General features: G+C 36.9%; 1 protein-coding gene across 4 annotated transcripts; it reads left to right on the top strand.

Moving 5' to 3' along the window:
* Window positions 1–55: 55 nt before the first annotated feature.
* LOC135695857 (uncharacterized) lies at window positions 56–14,037 on the top strand. Of its 4 annotated transcripts, XR_016144563.1 has the most exons (11): window positions 56–2,218; window positions 2,864–2,935; window positions 4,337–4,574; window positions 5,108–5,292; window positions 5,928–6,063; window positions 8,202–8,290; window positions 9,877–10,008; window positions 10,694–10,894; window positions 11,973–12,980; window positions 13,540–13,592; window positions 13,897–14,037. XR_016144563.1 is itself a non-coding variant. In XM_065215049.2 (10 exons), coding segments are annotated over exons 1-10 (2,079 nt in total). In that variant the 5' UTR covers window positions 56–2,202; the 3' UTR covers window positions 13,542–13,731. The 4 variants fall into 4 exon arrangements, 2 of the variants coding, with proteins under 2 accessions (XP_065071121.2, XP_065071120.2); XR_010517307.2 differs by having other exon boundaries at window positions 11,973–13,592; XM_065215049.2 differs by lacking the exon at window positions 13,897–14,037 and having other exon boundaries at window positions 13,540–13,731.
* The last annotated feature ends 7 nt before the right edge of the window (window positions 14,038–14,044 follow it).

Here is a 14,044-nt window from a genome sequence, read left to right as displayed (position 1 = left end):
GAAGCAGTTGTGGTAAATTTTGGGTAATGAAAATTCTTTTTTAATCCGTTGTTTTCTGAAATTTCGAAAACCTTCCCAAAAAATGATATTTTTTGGATAAAAGCCAGATTCAAATAAAGCCTTTTCCGAACAGAGTTTTCAAATTGAGTCCAATTCTGCTGGTGAGATTTAATCAGTCTGAAATATTTTTGTCAGCTATTCAAAATAAAACTTTGTGCGATTCTTTCAATTGAATCGCTTTAAATTGAAACCTGGACCAAACAAATTTTCGTTCCTCAAAAGGAATCCAAATCTCATTTTAATTTCATCACATTAAAATAGAGAATAGGGAGACAGTGTATATTATAACTATTGCGTAACCTTGATATCTTTAAAAACCTATACATAAAAAGGATTAAGCATTGCCTTTTTGAATCAAAACGCTTCATGCAATCACTGATTTCATGAAATTTTAGGTTTTTATCAATTCCTTTCACTCTTTGATTTATTAGAAAAATAGTTAAACGACAATTAAGAGATATCGACGGACTTTTTCGCTAAATCGGCATCTTTACCTCAAAGGCTCGAAAACAGTGTTGTCTAAAAGCCAGCATAAGATATATTTTGAATTAGGAATATTAAAAATTAGTCTCGCATTTACATCAGATATGCTCTTTGAATAGTCCGGTATTCATTGATCATTTTTGCATTTTCAGCAAATTCAGACGACAGCCTACTGTCTAATTTCATCAAGGGCTTGCTTTTAAGAACGCAACGCTCACATTTTGCACGTGTTTCTTGAACGTCCAACGCTGGGTCAACATCTTGCACGTATTTTTTGTATACTGAGATTTTTATTTTTGCAGAGTATTTGATATTCTTTCAGCAATATTCTTTGAGCATCAAGTTCTGTGTAAGTAAACGAATTTTCATATTTCGTCGTATAAGAAATTGAAGAAAAATAAAATTTTGCATTTTTTGACAAGGAATAGAAAATTTTGTGAGGGTAAATGGCGGGATGTTGCTCTCTGTGCTTAAATATAGATTGTGGTTTCGACTTGATCTTGTGCAATTTTGTGTAATCTGCCGATAATTCAACAACTTTTTGGCGGTGCAAAATTTGAGAATGGCTTTGGAAAAAGCAAACATTTTACAACCAACTGATACCTTTTCATAAAGTTAGGAAGCACGTTTTAAAGGGCTTAGCGTCAACTATGAACTAATAAACTGCTTTCATAGTTTATTATTTTTAACTATCTATAAACACGGTGGCCGCCGGAAATGGGTGCCGCCGGATATGGGGGCTCGTTATTATTGGGGTTTAAATATTTCCCAAGCTGCTTCTAAAAAAATGAAAACAGTTTTGAGTGAGAGGTAAAATATTTCTCATGTTGCTTACAACCCCTAACCCCTGCCCTCCATTTCCCATTCTCCGTTACGAATTTTGTTCTGACGGTCTTGTGAAAAGTTACAATATTCAAGCTTCAAGTCCGGGAATGATTATATTTTGCTTGCTAAAAGTATTGTGAAATTGTCATGAATGTGCAATTAGCGTGAATTTCTTGTAGAAGTGAGAAGCAAATAATGTTTCCCCATCTTTGCAGAAGAAAAAATTGATTCAAAAATTACTTAACATTGTGCAGAGAGGAATTGTAAAATATACAAACCAAGAGACCATAGACAAATTTCAGACAAGTAGCACGATTTTTCTTAAATTGGCCCTTTCAAGGGCGTAGCGGATGCAATAAAGTTTAGGGGTGCGAGGGGTCTCGTATTATCTATACATTGCGACATTACTGCTCGAATTGGGCCTGAAATACGATTTGTGTTGACTGGTTGGGGGGCTGCAGCCCTCTTACCCCCTCCATTGCCCAGGCATATATTGTACGCATGTTGAAAAGGACTGTTTATTTGTGTAGGCAGATGGATTTTCAAGAAGGGTGTTCATTTGTGATTGTGATGTTGAAAGAAACCCTGTCTACATGAAGTACCTTCAACGTGACCCATGACCGCCCGGAGACACTTGAGTTCAACATCAAAGCTTGGGGATGTGCCTCACTATGTTTAGACTAAACTGGATGATGTTTACAATATTCAAACGCCAAGGGTCACATTTACCACGTGAATTCAAATATTAATGGTCTCAGCTCCGGAATATGGCAGCCGTATCGCAAGTTATCGTATGAATCCTCCGTTCTCTGACCTGCTGCATCGCCATCCGAGATGCTGTGCACGCAATGTGAGTTGAAGAATTTAACTTAATAACGGCATTGTTACGGGTAAAGTTTACTAATGTCATCCCTGTCTGTCATAGCGTTTGAAAATAAAGTATGTTTATGAATTAATTTTTTTTAATTAAAGAGTAAGTTATTTGCACCTAAAGTTACTGATTACTTTCGTCACAAGAAGTGCCCCCTTTTTAACGGCTTAGGCCAACATATTTAAGATCTATTTTTTGGAAGTTCAATGTTTGATTTAGAAAACCTGAACTCTGATCAATCAACACTTGAAAACCAAAATCAGATGCCGATGTTGAACATGACAGTGTGATAATCATTGTAGTATCCATCCCTAGCGAATCGTTAATAATGTATTGCACATCTTATAACTTTCCTTTCTGCTTCTATTTTGCTTATTTGTGCAATACATATATATTATCAACATTTTAAGAATTTCATGAAGAAGCCCTTATAAACTTTAGATTAAGGTCTTTTCATGAGTTTTCAGGATAATTCGATTTGGTACTTGCTGTCTGTCTTACTTTAACTTGGGCTTCTGTCAGTAATTATAATTACTTACGGGAAGCCTTGTGAAGAATTGCAGTTATTTTGAAATAGCAACCGTGTCAAGTGGGTTTTTGTATTCCCTCTGCTTTTTTCTCTAGACTGTCGAATTTTGGCTGTTTCAAACACCATCTCACTGTTTTTTGCGGTGAATGCTGTAATCAGTGCACATGGTAAGAATTACACATTTTGAATATTTCATTAATTTTATGATGGAAAAATGCCACCATTTCACCAGGTTTGAACAATATTTCTGCATGGTTTTAGATAATTTTATAATAAAGGGTATTCATTAATCAATGGCTTTTTAGAGACGTTTTAAGGATCAAATCTATGGCCACCAAGAGTATGAGAGTAAAAACAAAGCTTTCAATTGAAAAGTATATGTTGCCAATTATTATTTTCAAAATGAGTTTCTGTACACATATAAGCTAAGTATTGGTTTCTCTGTGGTCAGAAGTCCCAGGAAAAATTAGATCCAGATCATAAATAATTGAGCAATTGCTGGCAGCTGATGTTCAGTTGCAAATCTAACAAAGTTTGCACCTTAGAATTAGAGAAGTGCCAGAATCAGTAACATTTTGTGATGAGTAGACTCTCACAAAATATTTTGGAGTTTTTTTAAATTTTGTATTACTGTTACCAGCAGTGTGACTTTAAACATAGTCACCTGCTGCAATCAATTTTTTACAGCTTGAAATTAGTATAATTTTTACTTTGTGATTGCTCAATAATACCACAAACAAGGATCTCAAAAATGTCATGTGAAGTCTGTGATTTGCTAAGAACAGGAAACTTACAAAGAAATGTTTCTTCTGGAAATGAGATTCAAGTAGCAGAGATTAGAAAGATTATAAAAAACATTCCACAAATAATGACAATAGTTGTGACTAGGATTACCAGCAAAATAACTGTGATATGAGATATCTCTAAGGCATACCTGGGATACTATTCAATGGAACTTCATCCATGTTTTTGGGAAGGTGAGAGCCTTCCATTATGCTGCCTGTTCCTACATCCACGATGTTCCCTTTGAGCATTAGGTATGGAGGATCACCACGTGGATCAATGCTGAAATTTTTTTCACCTAATATTACTGTACTTAACAGGGGAGAAACCTCTGTTTCTTTGGCAAAAGAGAACAAGGGATTGTAGAGTCTTTTCTCCATATAATAATCAGTGGTTCAACAATATTTCCAGGCAACATTTCATTGTATTGCTTTTCATGTTTCTACAAGTTATCCCAGACCATTTCTGCTAAAAGAGTAGCTAGGGCTGCCGGTTTGATATCCCAGAATGAAAGACTCTTTGTATCATCACTAAAAAGAAACAAGTGGTCTGATTTTGAACACATCAACTAACCAGGCTAATCATATAAATCCTTTGCATCTGCTAAAGCAAAATGATGTGAACCACCTTGAAAATCCCCCTTCAAGGTCTACAAATTTCCTTTTTTTCACAAAAATTTGAGTATAATAGCTTTTTGGCTCTAACATGCTAGTACACAATGAGGCTTCTTCTTGAATAAAATGGCATTTGGATTGCGAATTTTGCAACACTGTTTCTTATTTTAGAGAAATGCACAACAGATTTATTCAAATCCAAAGGGGTGATCAAAAGCCCAAACAGGACACAGCTTCAAGACATTTTTCTGCATGAAAATCATGAGAGTAATTTGACATGCAGGTGGATTATTTATCCACAGTCTGGCATCATCAAGCTAGAGTTTCCTAAATTCAAGATGGGAGTAAAGACAGCAGCCAATGAATGTACTAACTCAGTAACTTTGAAGATGATTGATAGAAGTGCACGGTGAATTTTTTTACTTGCTACTGTTGTGATTCGATTTCCTAGTCGTAATGCAGATGAGAATATAAAGAAATCTGTCTAACCAGACTATTTAAAATTGAATCTTTGAGTTTCATGCGCCTGTTAGGATGGGCTTAAAAAAGCATTTGACAATACACCAATTCGACTTACAGCCTCATTTTGAAAAATTCTTCAAAATCATTTGTACAAAATTTCTGACCTCAGATTTGGATTGAGAGCAATTATTTTAGTGTACTTTGAGAGCAAGCTTTCATTATAGTATTGCTAACGATATTGATTTTATGATGACATAAAGATTTTATAAGAGATTTGGCCGTGATTGGCGACTAGAGAAGTGAAGTTTCACCCAGAATGATTTCTGTGGTCAAAGTTTTCAAACTTCATGGGCTTAGAAAAATTTTATATTTAGATTCAGAGAAATTTTCAAAACAAAGCCGTAAGTCAATTGGTGTATATTGTTCTTTTATTCAATCTACACTGGCCTTTTATCTTATTCTTTTACGTTTCTGTTACAGTTCTTTTGGTTCTCCAGAGGAAGTTCGACTGTGTGGTGTTAAGTCACCTCCGAGCTATTTCAGCAAAGGACCTATGCTGGAACTAAGACTCATGGGAAACCTTTTGCATCCTTCTTTTGACAATTTCTCCTTTGAAGCATTGTACACAACAGTCACTACTGTACCCACTGTCCAAGACAAATGTGGTAAGTTTGAGCTCACAGAAAAATATGATTAATTCTTGAAGTTTTAAAAAACAAAAGCGACTTAGATTTGCTTCCTTGTCTTTTGGTGTGATCCATAGACCATCTATGGTTAGGACTAGAAACCACAGAGTGTAATTCAGATTTAGGGGAGGGGCTTGGTGCGGAAAGATTATATATAATATTCTAACTGCTATAAAAATATTTTGTGGAATGTTGTAAGTATATCCAAATTGTGAGCCCAACAACCTGCTGATATCCACATTTATGATCATTTGCTTGGATTATGTCTTCAGCTGCCTTTATCAAGGAAGCTTATAACCAGTTGAATTCTGCCAATGAATTTAGGCCACGTGCCTCTTTTGCTGTAAGTAAACGCACTTTTACCAACAGCTTCAGAATCATAGAATTGCATCACAAAGAATATGGGGCCAAAATAATGCCCCTCCTCTAAATTTTTATCATCAAATTTAGATGAAACAAAAAGTCAATTCTGCCAAGAAACATGGGGGGGTGTCCCCTAGTCTCCTCCTGACGCTGCCCTTGATTTTTTCAGCTGATATGCATATCTGTTTCTAGCTGTATCATGACTCTCCAGTTTGTCACAGGGGGTGCCTCAAATTATTGTTTTGTTTCAGATCCTTGTGGTGGGAGGCTAAACAGAGAAACTGGAATGATCCGATCGCCTAGATACCCCAAAAATTATCCAAACAATTGTGATTGCAAGTGGATTATATCAGTTCGCAAGGGATACATAGTGAAGTTAAAGTTTTGGTATGTTTCTACAATGTATTATTTTCAATGCATTTTGAGCTTGTGGAAATTCTCCTTTAAATATAATTGAATGCTAATTGTTTCACAAAAGCCTCCATTCATCCAGTTAAAAGTTTTTAACACTTGTTAGGTTTTATAATTTGATTAAAAACAGCTGAGTAATGTTTTTTTCCCATTCTATCAATATCTCAAACAACCAAAAATTAACATTGAATTTAAACTGATATATATGCAACTATGAACATTAAATAAAACAAACATACAGATAATGAAGAAATTTTTATCATATACTTTGAACGAAAACAACAGTGTAAGGTTTTTTCCATTCTATCACTACCTCATCAAATTTCAGCGTCTACATAGAAAAGTTTGGAAATTGTTTGCTCTCATTTTGAAGTTTCATAATTTAAGCAATTTACACAACACAACACAACAACACAACTACTTTTCTTTACAACACAATTTGTAAATGTCCCAGAATAACAGTTATTTTTGGTGACACCTGAAAAGAGAATTTCCCACCTCTGCTCCTTCTTCTCCATTCTTCTTTGATTGCTTTCTTTTTTTTAAAATTTGATATAATTTGTCATCCCTGGTCTGAAAATGAATTAGAGCAATGAAATTTGTTCCTTTTTGTAGAATCTGAGGCGAATGAATATTTGTTCAAATATTTATTTCAAACACTTTGACACTTGACAATCTAGTTGGCTTTTTACAACTTCGAGCTTTTTTACAGCCCAGTTTACTAACTTTTCTTATCCATGAAAGTGGTAAATTACTGGAATGCTTGCAAATTTTGCGTTCATTAGTTGATATGATGTTGATATTTATTCTTGTTGTAAAAAAGTTGTGTTCCGTTCAATTTGGTTTACAAATTACTCGATTACACCCAGAGGTGGCGCCAGAATCTTCCGACAGAGAAGTTAAAGCTTCTGACAGGGGGCCCAAATGACCAGAATGTGCAGTTTCCATACGTTATTTTGTCAAATTTGCTCTGACAATAACCTAAAATTTCTTCCGATGGTGGGGGGGGGGGGGGGGCTAGATGCTTCCGACGTAGGGGCTGTAGCCCCCCTAGCCCTCCCCCATTCTAAATAACTCTAAATAAATTGAAGTTTTGATTGGTGGCTGTTTAACTTCCGATCCATTTCCATTCGCAACTTTCACACAATTAATTCGCATACCAAAAGTTTTCGATCATTCATGCGCCATTTCTCCTCCTTCAAGGTGGTGCTTTTGAAAGGGGAGTGTATTTGCAATGCAACGAAATAACATTACATTCATTTTTTTATAAGGAACTGGCTATAAGAAACGAGTACTGGACAGTCAGAAGAAATTAAGAAACTTCAGTACTCAAAGCAAAAAAATTAAGAAAATAATAAATCGTGATAAAACTGAGAACAACTAAATTTTATAAAATCCAAGAACATGATTGCCCTGTTGGCCTAGAATTTAAGACACAACGGATAAAAATAAACTTCCCACATCTAAATACAGCATCAGAACGGAAGCGAATTTCTTGACGTGACAAAAAAGTTCACGAACATTTCATAACATCATTCATGAAATCATAATTAAGAAACTCTTAAGAGACATTAAGTATTGAAAATTTAAGAGACATAAAGTTCACATGGTATGAGAATATAAAATAATCCATTCACGACCAAGTCGCATTTGAAGCGCTTTCCAGTCACAATAATCATGTAGTTTTTCATCCCGTGCGGCAAGAGGCCTTCGTACACGCAATCAGTGAGGGTATCTATCTTGAGAAAAACACTAAGTAAATAAATACCTAAAAAATACGACAAACTAAATTAAATAAGAAACTTACCACCACTAACACAAGTAAGCTCAATGCCGAAACAATCCGACCACGCCACGAGGCTAGGCAAGCCCCAACCACGCCACGAGGTGGGTGTGCGCGCAGGCTTGGCAAGTCCCAAATGTATTGAATAGTTATAAAAACCTCCCGGTGAGATCCTGTCTTATCTCCCTTCGTATCTTTCACCTTTCGTCTATAATTTGACCATTCAGTTGCCCGAAGTAATAGGTTTTTTGAATCTCTGTTTTCCTTATTTGTTACCTATTCTTATTTCTTCAACATAAAAGAACATTTACGAACATTGTTTCTTTTACAGGGCTTTTTCGCTAGAGGAGATGGAAGGTAAAATATGTCATGACTTTCTGTCCATCAATGATGGGACATCTAGCGATGCCACATTGCTAGGTATGTATTTCAAAGTTGTCTTCGACGTCAAAGTTACCATGCAGTAAGCTATTTTTCTGGAATTGGACATGTTGTTGTTTAGAGCCTGTTTCAGTTTGATGAAAAAACGGGCATTTATGAATCTCAGAATAAAGAATCGTTTGTCATGATTCTAAGTTCAAAGTTGGTTACCAATTTAGGAATTTAATGGTGATGTCACCTAAAGGTTTGTGTGTACATGTTGCTCTCAAGTGAGAGCTGTAAGGTGAACCTAAGTACCTTTGAATTAGGAATCTGGTTCAGCCTAGCCTTGATAAACGAAGCTCATGTATGCAGGGATTCACTCTATTCTACGGAGTTTTGATCTGCTCTCTCTCTCCAGCTCCCTTTTAATGATAACATGTGTTGCAAGCTGTATCTGCCATGGAATGTTAGGCCATGAGGATATTTCTATGATCATAGACCATGATCATAGAAGTTATGTTCGAGTCTATGATCTAAAAAATGAGGCAAGATGGCTGTTGTGAAGCACGCGTTTTTCATCGCTCTCCTTTTGGTCATCTGTTTTCGAGTAAGAAAGGCTGCTTTCGTTTCCAGTAGTAGCTTATATTTAAACCATAATGATGAAGACTCAAGCCAGCTCGGTGAGACTTACATTTTCTCTAGTTTTTGGCAGTCAAGTGGTGGCAGATTCAACGTTGCTGTATGTTCAAACTCAACCCTTTTAGGCCTATTGTTGTTGATATGTGGAGACGTCGAGCCTTGTCCGGGACCAAGTCAAAATACTAGATTTAACCCATAGCTGGAAAGACTTACTTTCAAAAAAGGAGTCAAGATACTTCACCAGAATGTGCGTGGCCTATCGTCAAACTTTGACCATATTGCTGAGATATTGAAAAGTTTTCCGAATATGGATGTATTAACATTGAGTGAGACACAGCTTCAGCAGGGAAAAACAGACGAGGACCCTGAGGCTTTGTTTTCTATACCTGGATATTTATTTGTAAACAAACCAAGAAAGTCTGGGAAAGAGGGTGGAGTAGCAGCGTACATCTCGCAAAAAATAACCTACAATAGGCGCCTCGATCTCAAAAATGATGAAAAAGAATGTATTTGGCTGGAAATGAAACAATTGTATTCGTATTATTATTATTATTATTACCTCTCTATGTTTGCGTTACAATTCCACATCACGATACAATAGGAAGAAAATGGCCGTGAAAGCATTAATAATGTAATCAGACTGTATTTGGATAGATTCGGGCAATGCCTTTTGGTAATTGTAAAAACTGCCAGGCTTCGTTCAGATACACACATGCAGGGATTTCATTAGAGGCCGGCAGCCGGCGAGAGTCCGTCACTTACTCATCAAGCCTTCGCCGCCTACTTTCACCTGCCTTAGTGAGACTGCACAAACCTTAGTAAACTTTTAGACTCCTACTTTTTAATGTGAATGATCTACCTCAAAATTTAATGAAAACCCTGCACGTGCAGTCATCTCTGTTTTATTCTATAATGTCAAAGAAATTGCATATCTCCCGTAAATAAATAGAAACTTTTCCGGTTGTTAATTTTGGTAACTTAACTGTGCTCTGTCTTTTATCAAGGTAAATATTGTGGAAACGAAAGTCCCGGAACTATAAAGACGACAAATAGCTATGCCTTTCTATATTTTCATTCGGATTTCTCCAAAGCTAGCTCTGGTTTTGAAATTATGTTCGAGTCGCAGAGAGATGAAGGTAATGTTGAATAGATTTTATTCAGAACTTTAAGGCATCGCTAAAGACCCTAGTGCCAAATACTTTATATCTGTTATTGCAGCATTCCTGTTACCTCAAATGATAAGTGTTTGATACTGTTGTTATAAACATCCAAACTTTTTTTTCTAATAGAGAAAAATAGAAACATGCATTTATAATGTTTATGGTTGTTTATTTAACTGAATCTACCTTTCTTGCTTGCGTTCATCCTTGATTTCAAGGTCCAGAATAACTTCCGCCAAGACTGAACTCTTTATTGTATAAGGCTCAAGGATATATGGTCACTTTAACCATAGTGTACTTGAAGGCTTCTTCCAAAATTCCCATAACTGCTGGTGAAAATCTGACACAACAGTCCAGCATCTTCAAAGTCCTTTACTTTGTTTATAACATCCCTCTATTATACTTGTAAAAAGATGTGGAGCTTACTGCTTATTTCTGTCAAGACTTCTCTATTATGATTTTTCTTTTTTAAAATTGTAGAGTACGGATTGGTATTTATAAGCGCAAATATTACACGCATAATTTTTCGACTCCTATGTTGTCTCTGTGTCACCCAGTGACTCTATTACCAGGCTCCTAGCACATTGATTCTGTTTACACTGATTCTGTTTACACTGATTCGATAAACACTGATCGGCGATCTTTTGATTTTTGACTCCAGAGGACCTGACCAGCCTTCGCTCGATTGCTGCTATTCTTGGTGGCGTAAGTTTTGGCATATTCATATTCATCTTGCTGTGTTCCATCGTTTACAAACGGTATGTTGGTGGGGATGATAGACGGAACACCTGCCCACCTGTAAATGGAGATGATGATTACTTGGACGCAGTACAAGCTGCTGCGCCTCCTTCATACCAGGCAGGTAAGTTGATTGCTGCTTTATCACTGTTTGGTCAATTATTGCTTAATCACTGCTGAATCACTGCACAATCACTGCTTAGTAAGTTGCTGCTTAATCACTGCTCAATCACTGCTTCTTCACCGCTTAGTCAAAGCTTAAGTGCTACTGTTTATTCCCTACTTTATTTCTGTTCAGTCACTATTAATTCACAGCTTAATCACTGTTCAATCGCGGCTCAATCTCTGTTTAATCATTGATCAATCACTTTTTATTTACTGCTTAGTCGCTGCTCATCATTTCTTATTCACTGCTCATCATTTCTTATTCACTGCTTAATCACTGCTTAATCACTGCTTAATCACTGCTTAATATCTGCTTAATCACTGCTTAATCACTGCTTAATCACTGCTTAACCACTGCTTAACCACTGCTTAAACGGCGATGTTTATTTACTGCTCATTCATTCCTTAATACAACGATCCGGAAAAGAATTAAACTAGTACCTTGCCCTGTCTATGTTACTTCATAACTGAAAAATACTGCTATCAATGGCGGTCTCGCATCTCACAACTGTAGTAGGCCTGTAGTATTGATTATTCGATAACACGGAACTTAAACAAAGGATGCTGACACGAGTGACCCTTCTGGTCATTTCTATTCTTGGATTAATCATCTCAACTGATTCTTCACTTCTTTGTCAGTATTCGTTGAGCACTTAATCCATCACTACTTAGTCAATGCCTGGACGTAAATACAAAAATCCGTTACCGTAAATATTCTTAGTGAGACTGTGCTTAGTACTGTATATCGTGTCCATGCATCCCGTTTCGTTGCAACTGTCGTGAGTTATTTTTAGTTGTGACTCTTGTGTGACCTCACTGGCGTCTCTCTGAAACCCAGGCACGCTAACTATAACCCTAGCCGTTGGGGGCTTTTACGTCCACTCACTTTACCCTTGTACACGAAGTCCCCTTATTTTGATAAAGTTTTTGACTCGGTTGAAATTGAGTTAATTGTATTATAGCATCAACCGTTTTTCTGTTTTCCTCAGTTTTTTGCATCTATCAGTATCACATAACTTAATCATTTTTTCCTTTAGTAATGGCAGATCCTGATCATTATCCAAGAACCCCAGAGGTAACTCCAGCAGCCTCACCAGCTGTTACTCCAATTCTGCCAAGACGAAATTTGATACGACCATCACCGTTGCACTATGATGGTACCCCTCATCTAGAGTCACTGGAAGAGGATGAATGGAACGGAGTAGAGACTCCACCACCACCTTATCCGGGAAACGTAGCGCCGAGTTTTGAGGAGGACATTCTTATCAGAGACCTGCCACCCCCACCAACATATGAAATGGTCTCAGATAATGAGGAGCACGAGGAGTCCGTGCCTTCATGGGCACCTTCGGATTTACGCGTAGAACCAACGATTCTTGCAACAACTGAAGCACATAGTAGCTCCTCGAATAATTCTGAAAGCACTTCAACACAAGTGACAGCATGTGAAAGTAGCTGTTGTAGTTCAAATGGACTCGTAAGGCTGGGTACCCCATCCGGAGACTGCAGATCGAGTTTCACGCGTCTACCTCACAGAGACGAAGTACTCTGTTTACGATGTATTGAAGAGTCTGTACCTGAAGTACGGATTCGTCGACAACGATCTGATGGAAGTATGCATGAAAATTATTTATTATTAAGAGATGACGGACATGAAAGGAGTTTACGCTGCCCACACACGCAGCCGCTACGCCGTCGAAAATCGTCTTACGAATGCGGTGTTAATGATGAAATTAATGCAAATACAGACATTACGTGCGATAAAAGGGAAGCTAAGTGGCTACAAGCTCGCAAAGAGCGATGTCGAAGCGTTCCTTCGTTAAGCCAAAGAAGCGAAACTGCAGTGCATCGCCGACGTAATGTGTTCACTAACCATTCCCCACTTACCATTCGGTCGCTGTTTGGCAGACATAATCACAATCATAATTCTAATCGCGTTTCACCTAGGAATTCAAGCTCAAATAGTCATGATTCAATTAGGGATTCACAGCCGAGAACTGACACGGCTACTGCAAACTCTGTTCCCAGCCATGATCAACAACTTTGTAGGTCTTCGCATATTTGAATTTTAGTTATGTTAGGTGAAAGGTTATTGTTTTAATACATATAGTCTATTGTTTTTTTACTTGTAGAGTATATATATGTTAAATAGAGGCAAGTTGATTAGGGAGCGATCATTGCTAATGCCTGAACTAAGGGGTAGGAAATTGATGATGATTTTTGGTATTTCTCAGCCATGCAAGACATTTTACTTGGTTCAAAATAGCTAATAAAGAGGGATTGTCGTTAGGTTAGTTATCTTATCAGCTTCATTTTGGCAACTTATTTTGCTTCGCTGTGCTTATAACTGGCCTTTGAAGCCGCCTAATAAATCAGAAATTATCTGTTCTCAAGATAGAAATGACTTATGCATTTTATTTGTGGCCTATTTTGATGATCGGAACCCAAAAAAATTTGTGCGATGTATTACTTATGTTGCTGTTGGGAACCAATAATGTGTTGCTCTTTGTACGTCTGTGTATATAGAATAAGTATTGAAAATCATAGTTTACGATAAAGGACCTGCTCAATTCAGCAGTTCAACTATCACTTTTATTTATTTAGAATAAACTTTGAGGGAAAAGCCAGCAAAGACAATGTTGCCGCGAGACGCTTAGGTGCTCATGCTTTATTTTAGACCATTTCTTACGAATAATTCAATAATATGTGTATATATTATAATTTAATCATTTGTATTGTATGTGTAGTAGATTTTGGTCACTATCTCAAATGATATTTGCAGATCTTGAAACGCCATGATCTTGTCATTTTTTACATGGGTTTTCGTTTTCATTAATTAAGCCGTAAAACAAATATAATGAAGATTTATTTTGGCTAGGAATTAATGGCAATGCTGCCACTGTTTTCCTTCATGAGAAATCTTTTGTATCACGTTCAATTTTTTTAGATTTTTATTCCTAGTTCTGTAGTACCTGCGTCACAGCGTCAATAAATGATCATTAGCGCAGTGTAATTGGTTGCAACTATGCGACAGACAGCGACTGACTAGGGCTGAAAGACTACGCTGCACCACCGCAAGCATCTGCACGACTTTTCAGGTTATATGCAA

This window comes from Rhopilema esculentum, chromosome 14, assembly GCF_057945365.1.
Source record: "Rhopilema esculentum isolate cy_ngs chromosome 14, ASM5794536v1, whole genome shotgun sequence".
NCBI classification, from domain to species: domain Eukaryota; kingdom Metazoa; phylum Cnidaria; class Scyphozoa; order Rhizostomeae; family Rhizostomatidae; genus Rhopilema; species Rhopilema esculentum.
The sequence above is the reverse complement of the archived record's forward strand: the minus strand, read 5'-3'. Positions and strand labels throughout refer to the sequence as shown.